Source organism: Urocampus carinirostris, chromosome 6 (assembly GCF_059441175.1).
Source record: "Urocampus carinirostris isolate Australia breed hairy pipefish chromosome 6, RoL_Ucar_1.0, whole genome shotgun sequence".
Lineage (NCBI taxonomy): Eukaryota > Metazoa > Chordata > Actinopteri > Syngnathiformes > Syngnathidae > Urocampus > Urocampus carinirostris.
This window is the reverse complement of record NC_142354.1, coordinates 35,746,025-35,770,499: the sequence shown is the minus strand read 5'-3', so window position 1 is coordinate 35,770,499 and position 24,475 is coordinate 35,746,025. Positions and strand designations below refer to the sequence as shown.

At 41.0% G+C, this 24,475-nt stretch overlaps 3 protein-coding genes and 1 pseudogene across 5 annotated transcripts; 1 reads left to right on the top strand and 3 right to left on the bottom strand.

Annotated features, from left to right (window-relative positions):
- Nucleotides 1-1,698: 1,698 nt before the first annotated feature.
- Nucleotides 1,699-1,850, bottom strand: LOC148364689 (U2 spliceosomal RNA; annotated as a pseudogene).
- A 735-nt stretch (nucleotides 1,851-2,585) lies between these two features.
- On the top strand, nucleotides 2,586-10,468 carry cplane2 (ciliogenesis and planar polarity effector 2). 2 transcript variants are annotated; one of them, XM_088338865.1, is made up of 6 exons: nucleotides 2,586-2,646; nucleotides 2,739-2,976; nucleotides 3,042-3,194; nucleotides 5,834-5,958; nucleotides 6,022-6,161; nucleotides 9,591-10,468. In XM_088338865.1, the coding sequence occupies exons 2-6, from the start codon at nucleotides 2,865-2,867 to the stop codon at nucleotides 9,781-9,783; spliced, it is 723 nt and encodes a 240-aa protein (XP_088194991.1). In that variant the 5' UTR covers nucleotides 2,586-2,646; nucleotides 2,739-2,864; the 3' UTR covers nucleotides 9,784-10,468. The 2 variants fall into 2 exon arrangements, with proteins under 2 accessions (XP_088194991.1, XP_088194990.1); XM_088338864.1 differs by having other exon boundaries at nucleotides 2,595-2,976.
- A 234-nt stretch (nucleotides 10,469-10,702) lies between these two features.
- Nucleotides 10,703-11,105, bottom strand: LOC148364687 (H/ACA ribonucleoprotein complex subunit 3-like). Its single transcript, XM_088337241.1, has one exon. It carries the CDS (start codon nucleotides 11,013-11,015, stop codon nucleotides 10,821-10,823), a length of 195 nt encoding a protein of 64 aa, XP_088193367.1. The 5' UTR covers nucleotides 11,016-11,105; the 3' UTR covers nucleotides 10,703-10,820.
- A 2,091-nt stretch (nucleotides 11,106-13,196) lies between these two features.
- Nucleotides 13,197-23,809, bottom strand: LOC148364686 (rho guanine nucleotide exchange factor 19). Of its 2 annotated transcripts, XM_088338862.1 has the most exons (12): nucleotides 23,566-23,809; nucleotides 21,157-21,330; nucleotides 21,032-21,093; nucleotides 20,677-20,960; nucleotides 17,862-18,022; nucleotides 17,649-17,801; nucleotides 17,451-17,580; nucleotides 15,858-15,932; nucleotides 15,695-15,787; nucleotides 15,436-15,584; nucleotides 15,196-15,360; nucleotides 13,197-13,439 (listed from the first exon to the last, which is right to left on the bottom strand). In XM_088338862.1, exons 1-12 carry the CDS (start codon nucleotides 23,790-23,792, stop codon nucleotides 13,394-13,396), a joined length of 1,719 nt encoding a protein of 572 aa, XP_088194988.1. In that variant the 5' UTR covers nucleotides 23,793-23,809; the 3' UTR covers nucleotides 13,197-13,393. The 2 variants fall into 2 exon arrangements, with proteins under 2 accessions (XP_088194988.1, XP_088194987.1); XM_088338861.1 differs by having other exon boundaries at nucleotides 15,196-15,584.
- Between the last annotated feature and the right edge of the window lie 666 nt (nucleotides 23,810-24,475).

Below are 24,475 nucleotides of genomic sequence, written 5' to 3'. Positions count from 1 at the left end.
ACAGAAAAAAAGTAAATAACAGGGAAAATAATTACAAAATCAGTAAAATACCCGATTCATCTGATAGTACTGTAATAATTTTCCCCTTTTCTTATAAATTATTGTCCTTATTTTACTTTTGTTGGTGATAGGAATGAGTGGAGAGGTGTTGTAAAAGGCTAGAGGGATGTTTGGACGCGTTCTAAGGGATGGGCAGGGCACCCGTATGATGCAGCAGGGGTAAACCAGTGAAAGCTGTCAGGCCCTGCTGTTAAACAGAAGAGTGTGTCGTGTCACCCTGACCCGAGTGACAAGGCCGCTTTCAAGTCAAGTCGTGTTTATTTGTATAGCCCTTAATCACAAAGAGTCTCAAAGGGCTGCACAGATCAAAGACTATTGCAAACTATTATTACAGACTATTATGACACAATCCCCTCATCTAAAACCTACATGAGAGCAAATAATACACATATTATCAACATATGCTATAGAGTAGAAGTGTGTTTTAAGCTTAGATTTAAACATTTCCACTGAGGTTGCAGATCGAATCACAGGGGGAAGAGCATTCCACAGCACAGGGGCCCGGGTGGAGAATGCTCTCGAACTTGCGGATCTCTTCTTGGCTCTTGGGATCACTAGTAGACCAGCGTTTTCAGAGCGAAGGCTCCGGAACGGAAAATAGGGGGAAATTAAATCTGAAAGATATGAGAGAGCAAGTCCATGCATGATTTTGGATAATACCATCAAACCCTTAAAAATCACATCTTAAGCCAACAGGGAGCCAATGCAGGTTAGCTAAAATCGGGGTAATGTGATCAAACTTTGTCTTTGTTAAAAGCCTCGCTGCAGCATTTTGTACCAGCTGAAGACTCTTGATTTTGGACTTCGGGAGACCTGAGAGTAGTGCATTACAGTAATGGAGACGGTAAGTAACAAACGTGTGAATTATAATCTCCGCATCCGACTGAGACAACATAGGACGAATTTTAGCAATGTTGCGAAGATGGAAGAAAGCTGTTCCAGTAATATTATTTACGTGTGTTTCAAAGGACAGATCGGGGTCAAATATGACACCTACATTTTTAACTGAGTCACTCTGGGTGATATTACATTTGTCAATGTTCAGAGCAGTTTTTGAGAACAAGTCATGGCATTTAGATGGACCAATAACTAACATTTTGGTCTTTTCAGAGTTAAGGCGCAAGAAGTTGAGTGACATCCATTCTTTTATCTCAGTGAGGCAGGCCTCCAAATTTCCACAATTTAGTGTGGCAGATTCCTCCATCGAAAGATATAGTTGAATGTCATCTGCGTAGCAATGGAAACTTATATTATACTTGCGAATAATATCACCTAATGGAAGCATGTAAATGCTGAAAAGAAGGGCCAAAGTACAGAACCCTGCGGAACACCACAGGCAACACTAAAGGGCTCCGATGTCATTTCACCATATTTAACAAAGTGCATCCTATCTGAGAGGTTAGATCTGAACCATAAGAGGACTGTTCCTGAGAGACCAATCCATTTTTTCTAACCGTTCTAGTAAGATATTATGGGGTTTTGGGGTTTTTAAGGGTTATTGATCTATCTTCATTATTCATTATCCATTATCTGTTATCGGTCAGTTCATAATACGCTACAAAGCCTAGGAGCCGGGATACTTACTCTCAGCCAAAAGGCCAAGCTAAGGTCCTAGCCCTAAAGCCTTGCTGCGATCATTGCGAATGCACCGTTCCCGGAGGTACTGCAATACCGGGCCGATGCGTGGAGTGGACAGAGCAAGCTCATATTCCATCTCCGAAATGCAAAAATCAAAGATAGTGAGGCCAAGCTAAGGACCTAGCATCAAAGCCTTGCTAAGGCCAAGCTAAGGACCTAGCATCAAGGCCAAGCTAAGGACCTAGAGGCCAAGCTAAGGTCCCAGCATCAAGGCCAAGCTAAGGACCTAGCATCAAAGCTGACCCGACTAGCTTGGGCACGCATGGTCCACAAGAGAGAAAGAAGAAAACATGATATTTAGGGACACCTAGCGGCAGAAAATAAGAATAAAGTCTGAACATGTACCTCGTTAAACTGCAAGATCACTATTGTTGCTCGTCATATCTGATCAGGATTTGAGTTTAGTGGAAATGCAACGTCTTTTAAAAGTAATTGTACCTTTTACTATGAGGGGTTAAAACAGCTTTTTAAAAGTCTCCAGGACCAAAATAAATGAAACACATGACAAATACACGAAATACTTACAACCAAAACGCGGTTTAATCCAACTAACTTTAAAAAGTATGACTTAAATACAAAACATCCCGATTGGGATGTTGTGTGCCTGATAACAAAAGTACTACATTACCCAAGATGCCACATTAACACAGAGCATGAGCTGTGTCTCCCCCTGTTGTATGAAATTGTACCTGCGAGTGACACGAGTAAACACCCGTCAAGCAAACACACTTCGTCTTATCGTTGAAAACATGAGGGTCAAAACACGTATTAATGTCCTAAACCTCATCAAATAATGACATAACTATCAAATTGTTAAAAAGTTTGGATTGCGAATTTCTATGGGGCACGTGAATGCAGCACTCACTTTCTCCAAGCGGAAGTGACGTCTATAAACAGCGGTTGCTAGGCAGCGGTATCGAACGCTGCTGTAAACCACGTTGTCAAAAGGTAGAATTTATTTTATTAAATGCGATATCATAGATATATTTTTTTGTTTCAAACATTTAATCGCAGTGTTTATTGATATTTGATTTTGACAGATCGCCACGCGCTGTCCTCAATAAAGTGCTAAGCTAGCAGGCTATGGCAGTGCAGAAAAAAAAGTCACATTTTAAAATGTAATCTCCTTTAATCGCTTTTCGGGTGAGCTAATAAACTTACCGACCATGACTGCAATTCCCGAACGCGGCTCTGTCGTCGTGGCCGATTGGCATCGCTGCAAAGACAGCAGAGAATACTTTAGCAAGATACTACACAAGAAGAAACGCAAACATTTTGGTATGTGCAAAAGATCTTCAAATGGTGTTTAATTTAGTCTGTGATTGAGATTATATGCATCACAGGGCTGTTGGAGTCTCCGGCGATGCCTCCTCACATCCAGGTGGACACAGTTCATTATAAAGTTTACCTTTCTGGAAAGAGTGGAGTGGGCAAAAGTACTCTTGCAGCACGCTTGTCAGGCCAGAAGACTCCCAGCATGCACTACGAAACCACAGGTAAGAACCAGCATCCATAAATCTAGACACCTTTGACATTTAATCACTCTCTCAAGAGTGAAATCCATTCCCGACCCAAAAAGCATTTTCGATTCATTTGCAGCAGTTCTGGAATGGGGGGACTGATACCAAGTACCGTAAATTCCGGACTTTAGAGCGCACCCGATTATAAGCCGCACCCACCACATTTTAAGAGGAAAACCGATCTTGTACTTATACAAGCCGCACCTGTATATAAGCTGCATGCGCCCACATTTAAAAAATGTAACACAAACACAAAGTTAACCCAAACCCGACCTCCCGCGATTGAAACTGAATGTCCTTCATAAAAGTACACAATCCAAAAATCACAGCCGGCAAAATGAACGGAAAATGATACCGGTACTTAAGGTTTGATGCAGAACTGCAGAGTCCGGGTCCCGTTGAAAGTAATCCAAGGAAAAAAGTGTATATTTCCAAAGGTAAGGGTGAGAAGAATATATATCCATTATTGTCCGCCGCGTCCACAAACAAGTCTCGCCTTTACCCCACTTTCCGTCACCCCGCTTTTGTTTCGCCCCTTCTTTTTTATTCGCCCGTGCAAAACATATCAGAATAAGTGTCTGAAATAAAAACATTACAAAAATATACAGTTGCAAATACATATTATACATGGTTACACATATTTACAAAGAAAGACGGTACACAGAAAGAGTTTTCAAAGCTTTAATAATAATAATAATATAACTTTCATCCCAAACGGCCTGACAGGGCAGTTAATGGTAGCAACACGCTCGCAACACGCTCGCAACACAGTAAACGGGTCTGATAAAAAAACATACCGTACTTGTAAAAATCACAGTAAACAGTCCTCATCTTCCTCCTTAGAACTGAAGTCATCAAAGTCGTCTTCCTCAGTGTCGGAAAGAAACAGTTTCATATAGACGTCGTCCCACGCTCCCTTATTCAAAAACACGCTAGCAACACGTTCGATCCTTCTTTATCGGACTGCTCGATTGCTTTTAGCTTGAAAGTTGCGTCATGTGCTTTTCTTTTTGCATTTTGCATGATGAGGGTATGTTTACGCTAATTTAATTTATGCACAAGCCAAGAAGTTACAGTCTTCCTCTGCGCATATATTCCACCGGTCTAAATCTTATCTTTTGTACTCGAGCGTCGCTGGCGGCCGTTAGAAAAATTACATAAATTGGCCGCATCACTGAATAAGCAGCAGGGTTGAAAGTTTGGGAAAAAAGTAGCTGCTTATAGTCCGGAATTTACGGTAGTATCGTGGTATCTGTCTTAATTTGGCTCTAGAGTAAAATCAAAACACTCACCTGGGTCAGATTAGTAAATTAATCGCATAAAAGTATGTCGTAGCTTAATGGCTGGGGATCTTTTGGGAGCTTACAATTGAATAATGATGGTTCAGGGCAATGTTCCCTCTAATTTTCCACGCTCTGAGTGTTCACACAAAGCCGGTAAGCAATGCTTGAAATAACAGTGAGCAACCATAATCCCAAGTGTGGCAAGATGATTATCAAATATATCCAAAACTTGACATCAAGTTACATTTTGTTTCTGGCGATGCAAAATAATTTTTCTCTTTTGAATGAATTGACTCATGTACTATTGCAAAGGTTGTACGTCCTACAAACGTCGTTTCTTCTTACAATTCTTTCACAAGATATCCATTTCTTTTTTCTCCTGATATATTTTGTCGCATAATACTAACATTTTTGGGGGCTTATTTAGTCGGTTGCAGGATACAGAACTGTACTTAATCACATTTTTTTAGTGGAAGTACAATGTTGGCAACAAGATTCACTCGATATAGTTGGAAATTATTTGAATGCAACACAAACTTTTTCTTCTTTTTCTGTGTTTTTTTCTACTTTTTTTTTTAATTCCTTTAAAAAAATCTCATTGTGTTTACTTTTTCTTAGCTGTTACTTTTTTCCTTTGTTTTTCTTTTTTCTGCCTTTTTTTCTAAATGTTTCCTTCATTTTTTTTCCTTTTGTTTTTTTTTCTCAGCTTTTCACTACTTTTTCATTTTGGTATTTTTTTCTTTTTTGTTCTATTCCCCCCTTCTTTTAAGTCGTTTTGTACATCATTTTACATAATATTTGGTCATGTTGGGATTAAAGAAGCAAAAACAACCTGAAGAGCCGGTTCCTTTTAGTGAGCCGAGCCGAAGAAGCCGGTTCTCAAAAAATTGCTGACTTTACTCAACTTCGTTCTACTGCGACCTTGACTTCCAAATACTGCATTTAGAACACAGCGTCAGGGGAACCCTTGTAATTTTACCTCCACGCACTGTAACTTTGACTTAATTCGCAATTCTCCAAATGGAAACGCTTTCGATACGGAATCTGTACACTCTGGTATGATTTTGTCGCAAAATAGGTCTCCAGGGAGAATATCTTCTGCTGATTTTTCCAAGACATTTTCAGGGCAACTATAGCTGCAAATCATCATCCATAGGTTCACCTTTCACGTCCTGCAACAGAAAAGACATTCGTTAAAAAATGGAATTTTAATCGAATAAAATATGGGTACGCATCTTTTTGGGTCACCCTGTATTACACACATGCATTAGGGGGAAGGGTCTAGTGTGGAACAAATAGTGTTTTTAAAGATGGTGTCCATTTGTGTCGAAGGTATAGAGACAATTGTGGTTCACTGGCCGGTGAAGCTAAAAGAAAGCGGTAGAGTGCTATTCTTCCGTTTCCAGCTGTGGGACTGTGGAGAAAACGCCTTACGGCGCTTCGACCATCTGTTACCGGTATGCGTGATTCTCTCTGTTTTCCACGAAAATGAACACGTAAATTGAACTTTTATATTTTAGTCTTGTCAGGAAAAGGTGGACGCAGTTCTTTTCCTCTTCTCCTTCACGGACCGAACATCATTTGATGAGCTTCCTAATCAAATTTCAAAGTGGAAGGAATCTTCTGGGGGTCCAATTGTTACTTTGGTGGTCGGCACCAAGTATCCTTTCAAAAATATGAATACCATTTCTACATTGAAGATTACTACGGAATAGGGGGGCACACTGGGTTAATAAATTTGGCCAAGGGGCTGATCCTGAATGATTATTTTATGAATGAATACAAACATCTACAGGTCCTATTTAATTATATGCGTATTTAAAAAGATGTTTCATCAATTTGGTTTTGAAACTCAAAGAAAATTATATTCAATACTGTTTTAAGCAGTAAATTTGATATCGTTTTTGATTTTTAAGTATGTGTTTTTGAGACAATAGGGAAAGTTGGCACCCAAAAATGCTTTATGATTAGAAGTACATACATCCATGCATATATACACATATAACATTTTTTTCAATGACATACCATAGTTTGTCCACCTCTGCAGTAGAATGTACTGTAATTTCCAAAGTATCGTAAATTCCGGACTATAGAGCGCACCTGATTATAAGCCGCACCCACCACATTTTAAGAGGAAAACCGATTCTGGACTAACACAAGCCGCACCTGTATATAAGCCGCATGCGCCCACATTAAAAAAATGTAACACACAGAATTAAGCCAAACCCGAATAAGTCCCGCCATTGAAACTGAATGTCCTTCATAAAAGTACACAGTCCAAAATCACAGCCGGCAAAATGGATGAAAAATAATACCGGTACTTAAGGTTTGATGCAGACCTGCAGAGTCCAGGTCCCGTTGAAAGTAATCCAAGGAAAAAAGTGTATATTTCCATAGGTAAGGGTGGGAAGAATATATAACCACTATTGTCTGCCACGTCCACAAACACTCACCTTTACCGGTCCCCACTTCCCGTAGAAAACATATCAGAATAAGTGAAATAAAGACATTACAAAAATATACAGTTGCAGATACATATTATACATGGTTACACATTTTTACAAAGACCGTACACCAAGAGAGTTTTCAAAGCTTTAATAATAATAACTTTCATCCCAATTGGTGCCTGTGACAGGTAGCAACACGCTTGCAACACAGTAAACGGGTTTGTTAAAAAAACCATACAGTACTTGTAAAAATCACAGTAAACAGTCATCATCTTCCTCCTTAGAACTGAAGCCATCGAAAAACAACTTTGTCATATAGACGTCGTCCCACGCTCCCTTATTCCAAAACACGCTAGCAACACAGTAAATGGGTCTGGTAAAAAAAAAAAAACATACCGTACTTGTAAAAATCACGGTAAACCGTCCTCATCTTCCTCCTTAGAACTGAAACCGTCAAAGTCGTCTTCCTCAGTGTCGGAAAGAAACTTCGTCATATAGAAGTCGTCCCACGCTCCCTTATTCAAAACACGCTAGCAACACCCTCGCTCCTTCTTTAGCCTACTGCTCAATTGCTTTTAGCTTGAAAGCTGCGTCATGTGCCTTTCTTTTTGCATTTTGCATGATGAGGGTATGTTTACGCTAATTTAATTTATGCACAAGTCAAGAAGTTGCAGTCTTCCTCGGCGCATATATTCCACCGGTCTAAATCTTACCTTTTGTACTTGAGCACCGCTGGCGGGCGTTAGAAAAATTACATAAATTGGCAGCATCACTGAATAAGCCGCAGGGTTGAAAGTTTGGGAAAAAAGTAGTGGCCTATAGTCCGGAATTTACGGTATATGCGGCACCTAAAAACCCAAAATTGGCCAGAAATTTGCACACGTTTATATATATGTGTGTGTGTGTGTGTGTGTGTGTGTGTTACTCCATAGGGTTTTGAAGTTTCCGTGCTACCTTTTTGTGCAATTATTGACCAACCGAAAAAAATTGTATATGATAGGATTCAAACCCAGGTGGCATTGAGAGCCCCGAAACACTTTACAACTTAACCATCAGTTGTACAGATGACATATGAAAAGCCATTAGAAGTTTTCTCATGTTTTTTTTTTTTATTTACAATGCCAGTAACAAATGTTAGAGAATGGAGAAATATTCTTTTCACAAAATACCATACAAGGTTTTTTGTATGTAAACATATTTAACCGCAACTTTGACATACAGGTGAAGGAGACTTCGACCAATAGGAATACAGAAGAAAATGCTCAATGAAAATCAGTGTTTCTGGCACCGTAAAAATAGTGTGATAATGAGGTCCAATGCAGGCATGTCAAATATACAGGCAGCAGGTTAGATTAAGCCCATTGGATAATTTGATTCAGCCTGCAATAAATTTCTGAGAATGAAATGAAATGATCTGCATTTATGTAGCACTTTTCAAGTCAAGACTTCCCAAAGAGCTTTACAGTGTGCTTCACATTTCCCAATAGCGGCCGTGCAGCCATGTAAGGCGCTAACCTGCTTATTGGGGGTATTAGGGGTTCAGTGTCTTACCCAAGGACACTTCAACATGTAACACGGAGGAGCCGGGATTCGAACTGCGATCTCTTGATCCCAAGACAAGCGCCCTACCTCCTGAGCCACTGAATGTATTAAAAAAAAAAAAAAGAGGTGAGTCTCTAGGTCAGACATATGCAAAAAATATCAAGCTAAAAGCTACTTTTTGTTACCAATTAGCGCAATGGACATTAGGATTATATGCATTTAGTGATATTATATATTGTCTGTTGATATACTTTTACCAGGTTGATTAGGGTTAAATGGATTCAGTCAACACATTCATTTTTTACCAGAAAATCACAAGGATCCAGGCACTGGTGGGCTGTTAGCAGAACAGGTCCAGGAGCATGTCAGCTACCCTTAGGGAGCACCCTGGTGCCCACGTGCATCATATTGAAGAGCCCTGCTCTTGGTAATTTTTATCAAAGGTTATGATTTTTAAAGTAAAAGCAAACCAAATGCTCTCTCCAGCCGCTAGAGGGCATTGTTCACTTTGCATAGCGTAGCGAGTTGGTTCAGGTTTAATACTGCATTCACTCAACTGTTAAAATAAACTAGTTTACATTTCAATACTAAACATTAGCTTTCTTCCCCATAGTTTGTGAATAAATCTGTTTAGTAAAAGGTCCCTTGTAAACTGATTATAGTCTGTAGTGTAGGTTACTAATGTAGACTGAAAGCATAAAAGTGAAAAGTTTCTAGTTGACATTCTTTTTCTGTTCCATCCCGCCTGAGGACAGAAAATCCTGATTTGGCCTCGGAGCAAAACAGAGTTTGACATCCCGGGTGTAATGCCTTTTTGCATTTTATGTAGATTACTCGGCACTCTACCACCCAGGTTCGAATCCTGTTTTTTGGTTTAGCAATGTTCGTTGATTGATCTATCGTTGCACTCATTAATACCATAACCCAACAGTCATACATGAACAAATACGATACTGTATTAATTCCCTGTGCTCTACATTCAGTTGTGCCTTATAGTGCGGAAAAGACAGTAATTTGTAAACCCTAACCATAGCCACTTCCGACTTTGTCTACTTTATTTGTTCATAATAAATCAAATCCATCCTTAATGGTTTGCTCAGAATTGACTTGTTCATGCACTGTGACGTTTCAGAGAAGGATGTGAGGGTTTTTCAGGAAGCGTGGAAGTTACCGGTGTTGCGTACAGGTGGCCTGAGTGAAGACGAGGGTTTAGATGCCAACGCATCACTCTTCAATTGCCTGGCAGAGTGTTTGTGGCACCAGGACTGCATCATGGCTGGGCAACACATTTAGCTGTGGAAAGCGAATCACAATTGAAGTTGAAAGAAAAAAATGTTTCTTTGGATCAGTTGAACTTGAGTTCAGATTCAGATATACTTTGTCATTCTTGTACACGTGTATACAGAACGAAATGTCGATACATCTGACCCGCACCGTTTCCTTGAATGTTATGATATAAAATGTTGTATTGAGTTGGAGTATTGAAGTACTAATAATATGCTAAATAATTATAGCTATGTATAGTATTATACAGTAGTGCAAAGAGTGCAAGAGGAGCAGCTAACCAGATGTGCAAAATGGGCAGTAAACAAGTCACTATACGATAACATTCCTGACCTTACTGAAAGATGATGAATGACTCGTTTACTGGGAGGTCGGTGGTTCGCGCCCCGGCCGAGTCATTCCTAAGACTTAAAAAGTGGTCGGCGGCGCCCTATGTTGGCTGCGGCTGCATCGGCTCGCTACAACGGGTCAGGTGCAATCGACATTTCGTTCTGTGTACATTGTTACACAGAATGACAATACAAGGAAATAATTATTATTATTATTATTCAAAGTAGTGCAGAAACAAATGACTGGAGTTTGATTTGTATAATCGGCATCCAGGGTCCAAGGCATTTTTATTAAGCATTTTCCTTTTGATGAAAGTTTTCTGAAATGGTGTTGACCGTTTCTAGAATGTCAAAGTAACCCATTTGTCTCTGTAGCAATACATTTTCATGTTTTATTCTTGCTAATCAATAATAATAATAATAATAATTTCCTTTGTATTGTCATTCTGTGTAACAATGTACACAGAACGAAATGTCGATACACCTGACCCGTTGTAGCAAGCCGATGCAGCCGCAGCCAACAGAGGGCGCCGCCATTTTACCAATGTTATAAGTCTTAGGTATGACTCGGCCGAGGCGCGAACCAGCGACCTCTTGAACATTATAACACACTCTCGGGAAAGGAATTCACGACGATCCCTAGCGTGTTGTGATCTAAAAGGATGCGTTTTCTTGCAGGCATTTTAGAAAACCCGCCATATCCGAGGGGCAGCTAATTTAGAGCACAGGTCTGGGCTGTTGGGTGAGAAGAATCCCGAAGCGTTTCTTCAGGATCACACGGTGGCGAGAGAACTTGTCCTCTGGGGTGAAGCGGGCAGGATGGGCTGAGCTGGTGGGCGCTCCGCTGGGTGACACTCTCTTCAAAGTGTAAACTCTGTCCCCATTCTCATCCGTATAATAGTGCAAGTACATGTCGACGATCAATCGGCCAAAAAGGTTGGAACAAGCTACAAAAAATTCAGTTTTTTGAGTCTGTTCCGAACAAACTGTAGCACGTTGGGGCAAAGACACCTAATCCATAGATTTGTAATGGAAACATCATTTAGCATCCAGTTATGTACTCCCCTCCCAAATGTTTGATGCAACAGTAAGAATTTCATTTTGACTTAAAGGGAAATTGTTTATTAGTGATTTTCAACCACTAGTTTCTTTTTTTCCCCTCATGCTGAGGTTTTGAGTTTTTCCTTGCCCGCATGTTGGTTTAAGATCAGGTAATTGTAATCCTGTGCAGTCCTTTGAGACATTTGTGAATAAGGGATATATAAATAAATGTGACGGGACTTAAACACTGTGCCGCGACATACTAGTGTGCCGTGAGAGATTGTCAGGTGTGCTGCGAGAAATTATTCAATGTCAATTTTTATAATTTCATAAAACATTTATCAATCATTTTCTGCACATGTCCTTGTCAAGTGTCTGTGCTGTAAAAACTGGGGGTATTATAAATTAGAAACCAGCTCAGTGGCCTTGGTGGTAAGGCGCCCGCCCCGAGACTGGGAGGTTGCTGGTTCAAGCCTCGGCCAGGTCATACCTAAGACTTATAAACATTAGTACTCATTGCCTCCCTGCTTGGGGGGGGGTTTGGCCACCTAATGACTCTCAACACATCAGTTGGGTTGAGTGAAGGGGCTGGGAATCCCCTCCTCTGTATACATCTCCCAGAAAGAGTCAGAAATAAGAATGTATTCTCAACTCTAGCCACCTCCCACTAGGGGGATATGGCTCTGGTATATTTTATATATATATATATATATATATATATCAAATTATTTTGTAATCAAACATACTGTTCAGTGTCATTTTATAACATATTTGGTTAGTGGTGTGCCGCAAAATGTTTCCAATGTAAAAAAACATGCCCCGGCTCAAAAAATGTTGAAAAACACTGGTGTATTATAGACACTTCCTCATACCCGTCAACCTGTACGTTTTTGCCGTACAAAGTACATTATGCATTTTAAGATATGTACGATGTACAAGAAAATCTGTACGGAAAACGCATGTTTGTCAATTTTGGGTACCATTTGGTATACACCGAGTATCACGAAATGGCAAATCAAGTCAAACGAGTTTGCCGCAGTAGCCTCCATCTCGGTATCGTTTTTTTCGTTGCAACCAAAGCGAGCGTTTGATGCTACTGTGTCCATGCGTCTGCCGCTGTAGTGCCTAATTTCGACTCCCCTTCAAAATCCTCCCCTCCACCTCCCATGAGTATTCTATATAAGCTTATTAAAACAATAAAGCTATTGTCGGAAGCGCAGCAGAATGAGTGTTCTCGCGAGGGGGGGAGGATTTTGCAGGTGAGTCCAAATAAGCAGTACACCGGAAGACTCAACAGCTGCAGACGTGAGGTTTTACCATTTCATCGCAGAGCACAACATACTTCCAACAGTTGCCTATCTCCTCACAAGGCTTATGAAAAATGTGTTTCCCAGTCACAAGTCTGCAAAGGTTTGTTTTTTCTGTCACTGTTTAAAATACATGCATCAATGGTTGATATTGTGGTTTGGTTTACAAAATAGAAATGCCTATTTTTTTTTCCTCCAGATAATATCTATTTACAAATTTAAAGTGTTAATAGTGGATATTTTAGTTACGCTGAAAACGATTGTTCCTGATTTTTTTAAATTTTATTATTAAGAATATGTACAGAATGGTATAACGAAACATGTACAATATAACATGTTAAACAACATAAACACGTTTGGAAAAAAAAATATGGTGTAAGATTTTTTTTGTATTTTGTAAGGGAAAATACGACAGATTGTAAGGGCATGGAGCCGCGGAGGTTGACAGGTATGCGTCCTACGGATTAAAAAAAATAATACATGAACTATCATGAATGTGATTTTTTTCCCCCCCAAATATTGTACTCGTAGGCCAAGAAATTTGTTTTTATTTTTTACATAACACAAGGAAGTTGACATGATTGTCCGCCATCCGGCTGCTAAGGGTACCCCTAAAAACCTTGTGAACGGCTGGGCACAAAAACAAAAAAAAGGTGCGGTTTGGTCACTTTAATTTGTATTCTTCCTTTAGCTTTGTACCCCTCTTTTTCAGTTGCCCTACACAATACAACAAAATCCAATAGTATAGTGTTTCATTAGAGTACAGATTTTATTTATAATCCAATACAATAAAATCAAAACTTTTAAGACATGTGCCATTTCCTGTATAAATAGGTGAGAGAGTGACTTTATAGTGATATAAATCTCAATTGTGCAAATACAAAAATTACCAGTAAACCCAAAAGTGAATTTCAAGTAAAACATCCGAGGAATGCAAAAACTTCAGTCAGCGCCTTTCAGCAACCTCATCCACTGCTCCTTGTCCGACCTGTTGTAAAAACTAAACTTAAAATGTTGACTGTGCCAAGCAAAATTGGCATGAGTGTTAAAAACGTCATCAAAATCATGCCAAACATTGTGCAAAAATTAGTCAGGACAGTTCAATCACACCTGATCATGCCAGGGTTATTCATTTTAGGTCACGGGTCGCCAACTCCGTGCCCGCGGGCACGCTGACGCCCACATCTTGTGCCCGCTTTAAATATAGACCTAGTCACGAAATATCAATGTCTTAAATGTGATTAAATTGTGTTGCGATTTTTTTAATTGCATTTACAGTGATGTAAAAACAAAAAAAAGGTCTTAATTAAAAACCTATTAAAAACAAATTGAAAATAAAAAGCAAAGTAGCAGAATTCGATAACACGGGGCAGAGGTGAGTGCACATGGCAATCACAGTCCCGATCTTGAGTGTTGCGAAGGAGTAAAATCGTTTGACATACAGAACCCGGCATTAGCGAGCCAAGCGGCTGCTTTGGGCACCGCAACCACTAATATAATATTTTTCTCTAATTGTGATTTCCAAACCAATCCAAAAAGTATAACATGTGACCCCTCGAGTACAACATGGAATGAGTTTTAGTAGGTAAGCAAATCATCAAAGGGCCCCCAAATCTAATTTTGAGCAGCCTTTTCCAGCAGCTGCCCTATTGTTCTATTGTCTGCTCCTATCTTCGGTGTTTTTTCTTCCCGTTTTGACAACTACACTATGGATTACTTCTATCCTATGGACATGGGTTTTAGCGCACAAGAAATGCGTGTATTCAAGGAATTTCAACTCCTTGCCCTGAAGAATTCTCGTGCCGGCGTGATGAAGGGGCCTATCGTGGAGGAAGAGCCGGAGCTAGCGAAGCGGCTAGCGGTGTTATAAGTCTTCGGTACCATCCGTAATCATGGTAAATGCAAACTCACGACCAAATAAGATCGAGTGCTGGTGGAAAACATCGAAGCGCACAGGGAGCGCAGTTGCTGTGTTTTGCGGAAACGTGGCTCACGTTTAGCATTCCGGACGCTAACGTGTAGCCACCCGGAGCAATCCGGCTTCAACGCCGCTAAACAGAGACACGAAAGCCGGGGGGAATCGGAAAGGAGGCGGACTTGCTAACACGAGGTGGGGTATCCCTGGATTTTCACAAAGAAAAGTTTTCCATCTGCCGCAGGGATGTCGAACTTTTGGACTAGCGTGACGTCATCCACTCCGCTACAAGCACCCCTAGGGTATCATGTTCATCTGTTAATAAACAACGGGGTAGATTGCTGGAAGTATGAATTTCCCTACGGGGATGAATAAAGTATCCATCTATATCTATGGTGCAGAGTTAATGAAATTGATAATAGCGTTTTGAAAGATTTAACAAGATTTCCTGCAAAATGTGATTAAAAAATGCAAATGAAACAATTGGAAAGGTAAAAAAGGCATTCTGAATAATAATCATCAAAAATAAGTTTACGTGAAATATCAGTAAGATAGAAAATTCAATTGATTAGATTACAATTCTTGTTTCGGAAGTGCGTGATCAAGGTTCCTTTGAAGTTGCTCTTTGCCTTAAAAAGGTTGGAGACCCCTGATTTAGGTTAATGTCTGATACTTCTATTGCTTTTTAACTATGAAGAATTTTTAACTCTTAGGACATAACATTTCATCCATTTGTTATCCTAATACTTTAATAAACTAATCTTAACAGTTTTTGAAAGGCTCCGACTGCGTCCTGGAGAAGATCACTACACCCCACCAGCACTTTCACCTGCTTTTGGCAATCAGAATCATGGCGGTGGCATTTCCAGTGTGATTCCGGGAGAGATGCAACAGGAAGGACTCAGGCGGCAGACCGATAACATCAGTCTTCAGTGGTGCCACATGCACGCATGCTGGGAACTTTGCATAGTCCTCCACTAGGAAGCGCTGCTCCCTGGAATGAAAACCAACATTAAGTGTCTGATTGTAGCGGGCGGCAACTTTCTTGTCGACTAAACCACACAAGTACTTTATTGAGGAGAGGATCAGCAAGTCATTGAAGAGGTGAAGGTGGAAGCTCATGAGGGGCATTCTGGCGGCTGGGCCGTTCTCCACCGTTAGCAAGCTCAAGGGACCCTGGTGCACCAAAACACGGCCACTTATGATGAGAGGAATTGCCTAAAATTAGAAGAAGAAAAAAATAGAGAGCTACGGGTGTTTTTCAGAACTGTTATGAAATACTTTTAAGTCAGGCATTTTTACCACCAATACATAATAGAAAGGAAAACCTTCAGTGTGCCAAAATCCAGCATCATTTCAAGGGAGACCAATTGCTCGATGACTTTCATTTTTTGGACCCCCTCATTGCACTCGACCACGATCTGGAACAAGGAAAGAAATCATAATAATTTTTTTTTTCGTAGAAAATGAGTGAAAAATTTGGGACTGTACCTCATGTATGGCTTCCTTTGCTTTGTGAAGACACAATACCGCATCTGAATCCACTTCAGCCAGTTTCATAATATTCTGAGGGGTTAGAAAAATTGACATCAAATTGTGTTTTCTAGTTGAATTATTGTCATATTTTTAAGTTGTAATTTATTATGTTTTGTCATTTTATATATTTAGTGTCAATTTACCTTAATTTAAAAAAAAAAACAAAAAAAACAAAAAAAAAACTTTTTACTACACAATAACCAATTTTCCCAGGGCTCTTAGACTCACGGCCTACAGGCCAATTGCTGTCCTCAGACATTTTGAGGCCCTTCCGCTTTAATATGGAGGTAAACAGGACAGTTTGTATTTGACCACATGTCATGCAATCAAAAAGTGCTAAAAAAAAAATTAAAAAAAAAATCACAAGAAATAATGCAAACTATGAGGACTCAAAGCGACAGTAAAAACTCATCTCATCAGCTACACCGCTTATCCTCAGTAGGGTCGCGGGGGTGCTGGAGCCCATCCCAGCAATCATCGGGCAGTGGACACCCTGAACTGGTTGCCAGCCAATCGCAGGGCACACGGGGACAGACAACTCACTCGCTCATTCACACCCAGGGACAATTTGCACCGGCGAATTCACCTGAAATGCATATTTTTGGAATGTGGGAGGAAACCCACACAAGCACGGGGAGAACATACAAACTCTGCACAGGAAGTCTGGAGCTGGATTTGAACCCACGCAGGAGGTTCCCAAGACATGAACTGTGCCGCACATGCGCTAACCACTGCGCTGCCGTGCTGCCTCTAAAAACTCTTAGTCATAATTATCATGTCATTAAAACGGACCGCTTGTATTTGTCAAGTAGGTGTCGCTATATTATTGAAAACGAGTGCTACAAACCACGAGAAAATCTAAACTATGAAGGTTCAAAGTGAAAAAGAAACCCTTGCTTTTTCGGATAGCTGCGGCAGCAAGATGGCGGACAATGATGTCATTATCTCCCTCTAGATGAGACATTTCTAGACTTGGTGCAGCCCTAGCGGATTTGGGATTTATTCATTTATTCATTATCTGCACCGCTTATCCTCAGTAGGTTTGTGGGGGTGCTGGAGCCCATCCCAGCTATCTTCAGGCAGTGGGTAGGGGACACCCTGAACTCGTTGCCAGCCAGTCGCAGGGCACACAGAGACAGACAATTCACCTGACATGCATGTTTTTGGAATGTGGGAGGAAACAGGAGTGCCTGGGGGAAACCCACACAAGCACGGGGAGAACATGCAAACTCCACACGGTGGATTCGATCTCATGACCTCAGAACTGTGCCGAACACGCGCTAACCACTGCACCGCCGTGCTGTCCAGCTGATTTTCATATTTATTCTTAATGCTTTTCATACATTTTCGTGTAGGGAACATGAGGACAGTGAATGTTTTATCAGCGCCTTTTTGTGGAAAACCCGATTTGGCCCACCTGAATCAAAATTCAGCTCTTGCAGCCCCGAGTGAATTTAGTTTGACACTCCTGAATTATCTCATATTAAAAAATTAAAAATGAAGGAAACCCATTTGTGGCATGAAAATTGATGCAAAGAAAAAAATGACCTCCAGAATGAGCTTAATGCGAGTGATGCGTTGGAAGGGCAGGACAAGGAAGGATTTGAGACTCCGCCTTTGGCACACAGGTTGGCTCTCCAGCCGCTCCAGACACGCCACAAAGTCTCTGTTTTGCTGCCTTGACACGCAAGACACCAAATGAGCATGGAAGCTGTGGGTAAACTCATCAGGGCGTGGGGGACATACAGCAGCTGCTTGATGAGAGTCTCCTGGTACATCATGTTGGTAATGTATGGCACGTAGACGGCACGGAAGGCAGGGCAGTGCTTGAGCACCACATCACCCACCTGGGATATGAGCACACTCTCAGCCAGGCGTCTCTCCAAATCCATAAGAAACCTATGCAACAGGTAGCAATTAAAGTAGACAAAAAATCCTAATAGGTAACCTCATGCTTACTTCTCACTGGCAGTCTTCACATGACGGATGTTTGAGAACAAAGTATGATGCTCCGTCGGGGACAGAGTGCGTTTGAGGGTCTTGGACGAGCAGAAGTGATCCACAGCAATTCCCAAGCTCCTCAAGTAGGATGCCTCGGAGCCGATCAATTCGAACATGGACTTTGGCGGTGATAAATACAATGCATTGGAAATTTGGCTGTGAAATGCGATTGCAACTCACCCATTTCAAATCTAGTCACACTTACGAATAGTTGTCTCATTAGTTAAGCAACTTCTTTCAAGTCTTAAGTCCCAGGTTTAACTTTTAGGATAAGGTCACCTCAAAACAATGTACCCACGTGCTACATGGTCTTAATATATGTGTTAACAATGGCCAACAGAGTTAAAAAAAAAAAAACCCTTGTGTTTTTGCCACCACACCGGTCTGCTTTTATATATTTTTGCAAAGCTGTTCAGGCAGAACAGGAATCAGGGTAAATAAGGTTAAGGTCAAAGGTGGAGAGGGACATCATGCTTGTCTGCTTGCTAAAGAGATCATTGTCGACTTTAGGAAAAACCAGCCCAACCATGCCCCACTTTGCATCAACAACAAGGCTGTGGAGGTTGTCAGCAGTATCAGGTTCCTAGGGGTGCACATTACAAACAAACTCACCTGGTCCGTGAACACTGCATCACTGGTTAAGAGGGCACAGCAGCGCCTGTACTTCCTGCGGAGGATGAGGAGAGCCCACCTGCCCCCACCCTCCCTCATCACATTCTACAGGGGCACCATAGAGAGTATCCTGACCAGCTGTATCTCTGTGTGGTGTGGAGGCTGCAGCGCTACCGACTGGGGTAGTGTGAGGAGGGTAACGAGGACAGCAGAGAAAATAATCGGGACTACACTTCCCTCCATTCAGGACATTGGCCAGAAGCGCTGCCTATCCCATGCTAAGAACATTACCGGGGACCCCTCTCACCCCCATCATGGACTGTTCACTCTGCTAGCCTCTGGGAAGAGGTACTGCAGTGTGCGGTGCAGGACCACCAGGCTCCGCAATAGTCTAGTCCCCCTGGCCATTAGACTGTTAAATGGTCAATCTAACATATAGTTAACTTAAATCTAAACGGCTGCTAATCTGACTTTTTGCACTACTGGCAGTTTTTTTATAGCTTGCCACTCCTTGCACATTGCTCTCTGCACTATTGTAATTACAGCGTTATTGTTACAGTGTTAATGTTACTGTGTACCTGACTTGTTAACCTGACTGCCCATTTTGCACATCTGGTTAGCTACTCTTCTTGCACTATCTGCACTATGGTAAAATACTATACGTAGCCAAAATACAATACAACTTTATTTATATCTGTACATTCAAGGAAACTGTGGGGGTCAGATGCATCGACATTTCGTTCTGTATACACGTGTACTAGAATGACAATAAAGTAGATCTGAATCTGAATTTGTTATTGTAGCCTACTACACTGAATGGGGAAATATGCGACCAACTTTTAACAATCATCAAAAATGGTGAAAGTAAGAGGTGTGCTTCATTACATTATTACTTTTGGTGCACACACCAACGGCACAGAGTGAAAATGATATAAAAAAAAAAAATCATAACCAGAATACCAAGTTTGTTTTTGGGGAAATGTTAAATGTCCGTGCTTAATTCCAACTGGCCTTGTAACCCAGTATCAACCCTGCTAGTTGCCCCAATCTAGCCACAATTATCCAATATTTGATCAGGGAGTCTTTCGCTACTTCACTGGCTCAATGCACGTTTGGTTGGGCAATACCATCTCCCTATTGCATTCCTAAGAATACAAATCCCTTGTAAGGAGTCATATTCGTGGTATCACATCCCTGTCTAACGTCCCAGGGTTGTTTTAATCAGTCTCAAGTCTGTCAACTTGCGCATACTTGCACTCTCATCATAAGAGTTTGAACGAGAATGCAATTTTGACACTTGCCAGAGGTGGCGGCTGAGAGTAAAAAAGGTTCCAAATTCCATACAGCTCCTTAAAGTTAAAACATTTTTTGTAAAACGTCATCGCATCATGCCAATTCTACATTTCAAGGTAACTGTACTCGAAAGAAATAAAGTATGGCCGACAGCTGCCGAACAGGTTTTTTTAAAATTCATTGCTAAGTGAGTTTTATTCAGAAACGTCCTCATTTTAAACATGAAGCGCAAATGCGAGTAACCGCACTCTTGAGTCATAGCATGATAATATGCTGGCCTTTCACTAAATAAATGTATTGGCACTTGGTATTTGTGACCAAGTGTAGTACTCCCAATGGACCTGATAAATTGCACTACGCTATGTTTGTACGAGTATTTTACGTATGTTTCACAACACACAATTATGTCAATTTGGTGGACAGTTTCTTAAATAGTCTACTTTTTAAAAATGTGTACAAGTTAAGGTCTATTTGGCTTGATTTCCGTTTATTTTACCACACTTACTGATTAGTTTACTTAAATTTGTTTATTTTTTCTATGTACATTTTCCAAACGATTTCAAAGGGGGAAGTTACATTAGTTACAAAACGTAAAACACACAGATGTTTTGTCTGTTTCACCACATTTTAACCTTCAAGAATCCCAAGACACGGGCTTTTAACCTTTTTTAAGCTGAGAGCTACTTTTTGTAACTAATTAACAAAGGACAACCATTTTTATATTAATTTAAATAATGGATATAGGGTTAACGACTATGTTGTAGATTCTTGATCTAAGAGGTCAATCAGAAGGCAAAAGTGATTCAAACTTCAAGACACATCCACACATTTCATGAGCACCCACCTATGACCGCACATCATGTCTCACCTCCTGGAGCCGAATCTGCGGAGCTGACAGACTGTCAAGCAGACCGGCCACCTTCACCTCATCCAGATCTTGCCACAGCGTGCACGGCACCACGCGAATCGGGTGGCAATCCGGAGGGGAGGGCGAAAGCGACGAGCTCTCCTGATCAGAATCCCTGGGGCCGAGACGGGATTGGAGACCCTGCAGGTACTGTGGGGAGATCAGCTCTGACAAGGAGGACTTGGTGTTAAGTCTTCGAAGGTCTTCTCTCACCGCCTCAACACAATAGTCCTGGTACAGGGGGACTACACACAAAATAGTGTAACTCCTTTAAGTCTTGCATCTAAGAAATGGAATGCAACATTTAACTATTCACATTTGCTGATGTACTTTGACTCGAAAGATATGTTGGGCTCTTCCTCCTCTAGCTCTACAAAACTGCAATGAGATACATTTAGATTCCATACATAATATTTACTTCAGTCTTTCCCAAGGCCTTACTCTTCTTCTGTGGTATCCACCTCCACTGGATTGATGGAAGATGAACCAGATTTTTGTTGTTCAGGGGTCGAAAACAACTTTGGCATGGTGTTCAATTTCCCCAAATTCCACATTCCCATTGCAGCAACCGATCTAATGACTGATGAGATGTCCAACAATGGGAGGCTAGAAACACTGTGAACAGTATAAAGTCATTTTGTCACATTAACAACTGTGACGGGTGTAATAATAACTTTTGTTTTGTTGAAATTCCTGCTGAAATATGTTGTATAGTTTTTGTGTAAGTGTCCTGTAATGATGAGTCCAACAGTGCCCACCTGCTGGTATGGGGTAAGGTTTGGGCTTCTGATTTTGTGATTGGAAGGCGGGGGTTGTTGGCAGTCTACAGTGCGCTGCTAACGGTAAGCCACGATCTTTTGGTGCTCCGAAAAAAGTTAATTGTAAACATTAAAACCACAGCTGACAAATCTCTCAACATGCACAGTAATGTGATTGATGTTGCCAAGCTGTTTGGATTTATTTTCGTTTTGTGTGTCGCCTTTTATGTTAGTTTTGCCGGACGTTGCATGTTGTGCTAAAATGCTAATTCCCCTTATAGAGATCAAAGAGATCAAAGCCAGCAGAGGAGCTAACCACGTGTTGTGTGTGACTCATTCATTTGCAGCAACTGTAATAAAAACTTAATCAAGTCCAGCGTGAATGTGGATCTTTGGTGGGACGGGTACACAATGCAAATAAAATTGTATTTTCAGATAAATGCTCAATCTAACCAAAGGAATACACTTATCCATCCACAGAGGCAGCCTTTCAACACCAGCTTGCTTAATACATTCATTAATTTAGTGCAAAGGTGGGCAACCTAAAATGTTCGTCATAATGGAGAAAAAAAAATTAACATATGTGGAGCCGCAAAACCAGCTTGGTTGCCTAGATGCTAGGCCGGCCGCTCTGAGACTGGGAGGTCACTGGTTCAAGCCTCGGCCGAGTCATACCTAAGACTTACAACATTGGTATTCATTGCCTCGCTGCTTGGCGCTCGGCATTATGGGTTAGAATTGGGGGGGTTTGGTCACCTAATGACTCCCAACACAGCAGTTGGGTCTAATATTGGCGGCGCCCTGTTTGGCTGCGGCTGCATCGGCTCGCTACAGTTTAACTGTACGGGTCAGGTGTATCGACATTTCGTTCTGTGTGCATGGTTACAAAGAATGACAATAAAAGGAAATTCTATTATAATCAAAGATAAAATTAATCGATTAAAAAAAATATTAAGAGAAATGGGTGATTCGTATACAAGTTAGTCATTTGATACCAGATAGCTAAAGACAACCATTACACAAAAAAAACATATACATTTCCCTCCACACTTTGACAACTATTAACAGTGTGTATTATTCAGCACCTATTGGTGAAAAAAACTCAATTAAAAGGAATCTCGATTTAAAGGGGAAAACCCCCCCCCCTTTTTTTTTTTTTTTTTTAAATACTCGTAGGTCGAGAATCTTGCATTCGTTGTGCATAACATGAGCCTCAGCAGGACAAAGACTAGGAACATTCCCGTGGTGTCCTGCGAATCCAACTCAATCCACTCAGACTCGCTCTCCTTCTTTCTTGGTCATCTCTCCTCCTTTGTCACATTTTCTCTCTTCCCCCTTTACACTCTTGTCTCTCGTTTTCTCTATCCCTCTCTTCCCTACTTTCTCTCCACCTCTCTTTTCCCCCCTTTTTGCGTTTCACTCTTTCTATCTGCCCCTCTTCTACTCTCCTCTCTCTGTTCTTCTTAGGGCGGGCGACTTCGAGCGCAACCCTGGCCCCCAGTCCAAATGCCAGTGGTGCTTTCGAACCATTCGCGGCGACCACACCCCAATCACCTGTACTACCTGCCCACGGGGCTTCCATAAATCATGCATCGGCCTGTCCGAACGTACTAAGGACTTCAGAGGCTTCGTATGCTTGGGTCACACCCCGTCAGGCCTGGCGGCACAGGACAGTCGCATCCCCCTCTCCTTCGGAGAACTACGGAGCCTCCCACGAGCGAGTCTAGCGCTACTAAGGATTACTTTAGGCGCCTTGAGTGACTCAACATGAGCCTCACAAAGGAGAGGATGAAATCGTTTACAATCTTGCTGCTTCGGGTACCCAAAAGCCAAAACTTGCTAAAGGATTATCAAAAATGTGAGAGAAGTTGGCGAAACGGCTATTGGAAGAAATAAAATTAATAAAACTTGGCATGCATTAAAAAAAACAACTCACATTTTTTTGACCAATTCAAAAGTTCTAATTCGGCCATTATGAAATATTCACCTAAATTTATCAATTAAGCAGGATATCATCCACGATGGTTAAAGGTCAATTTAAAAGAAAGGAACCCGCGTAAGCCGACTTTACAAGCAGTCATTTTGTTCTTACTTGGGATTCTGGCTTGGCTCAATTGTTGGTTCCTCAGAGTCCAAGTCCGGGATTTGAAGCTGCTCACTTGTGGTTTGCATGGATGGAAGTCGGAACTTGAGCTGACTGCCCTTTTCTGGACTTGGGTCTTCAAAGAAGGCAAGAAGTTGGGCGAAAAGCTCCCGACCAATTCTATTAAATGTACTGCCGTCACCGTTGACTTCGTCACTGTTGTCAGAGTCAGCCATGTTGTGGTTTAACCAACTACCCCTCTAATTAAATACTATTCACAAGTCGATTACTAAACGCAGTGCAGGTGTGCCAACAGAATTGGGTAGGGTTACTTTAACTTGATTACTTTCAATTACTTTTGGATTACTCTAATACCAAATATGCTAATAAAAGACAAAAGAAACTAAATATGAATAAAATGATGACTCACAACACGTGGTAAGCTATCTCTCCTGGATTTGATCTCCAGCAAAACTAACATAAAATGCGACAGAAACTAAATGAAAATAAATCCAAAGAGCTTGCCAACATCATTTTTGCCATTCCATGTATTCTGTTACTCCCCTAGCCTGCACAAAATTTAGTAATTTTATTCACATTTAGTTTCTTTTGTCTTTTATTAGCATATTTGGTATTGGAGTAATCCAAAAGTAATTGAAAGTAATCAATTTAAAGTAACCCTACCCAACCCTGTGTGCCAATGACAGAATTCAGAAACATCCGAGAGGTAGTTTAGGTAAGTGATAAAAATGATTTAGACTATAATTGTACGTTTTCTGCAACGTTTTAAAATAAATCATAATCCTGCACAGGGCAAATACTAATCCTGATTTTATTTTGCCATTTCAAATACCATACAGGACCAAAGTTAATAAATCGTCCCGCAATTCATCTTCTAAATGAACCAAATGTAGCCATA

What these genes read in the sequence shown, in the direction of transcription:
- cplane2 (XM_088338865.1), top strand. Translation starts at nt 2,865, where the DNA reads ATGACTGCAATTCCCGAACGCGGCTCTGTCGTCGTGGCCGATTGGCAT. An exon ending in GAAGAAACGCAAACATTTTG is followed by an intron (nt 2,977 to 3,041) that starts GTATGTGCAAAA and finishes TATGCATCACAG; the next exon opens with GGCTGTTGGAGTCTCCGGCG. An exon ending in CATGCACTACGAAACCACAG is followed by an intron (nt 3,195 to 5,833) that starts GTAAGAACCAGC and finishes TTTGTGTCGAAG; the next exon opens with GTATAGAGACAATTGTGGTT.
- LOC148364687 (XM_088337241.1), bottom strand. Translation starts at nt 11,015, where the DNA reads ATGTACTTGCACTATTATACGGATGAGAATGGGGACAGAGTTTACACT.
- LOC148364686 (XM_088338861.1), bottom strand. Translation starts at nt 23,792, where the DNA reads ATGGCTGACTCTGACAACAGTGACGAAGTCAACGGTGACGGCAGTACA. An exon ending in GTGAAGACTGCCAGTGAGAA is followed by an intron (nt 17,802 to 17,861) that starts GTAAGCATGAGG and finishes CCTGTTGCATAG; the next exon opens with GTTTCTTATGGATTTGGAGA. An exon ending in GCATTAAGCTCATTCTGGAG is followed by an intron (nt 15,933 to 17,450) that starts GTCATTTTTTTC and finishes CTAACCCCTCAG; the next exon opens with AATATTATGAAACTGGCTGA.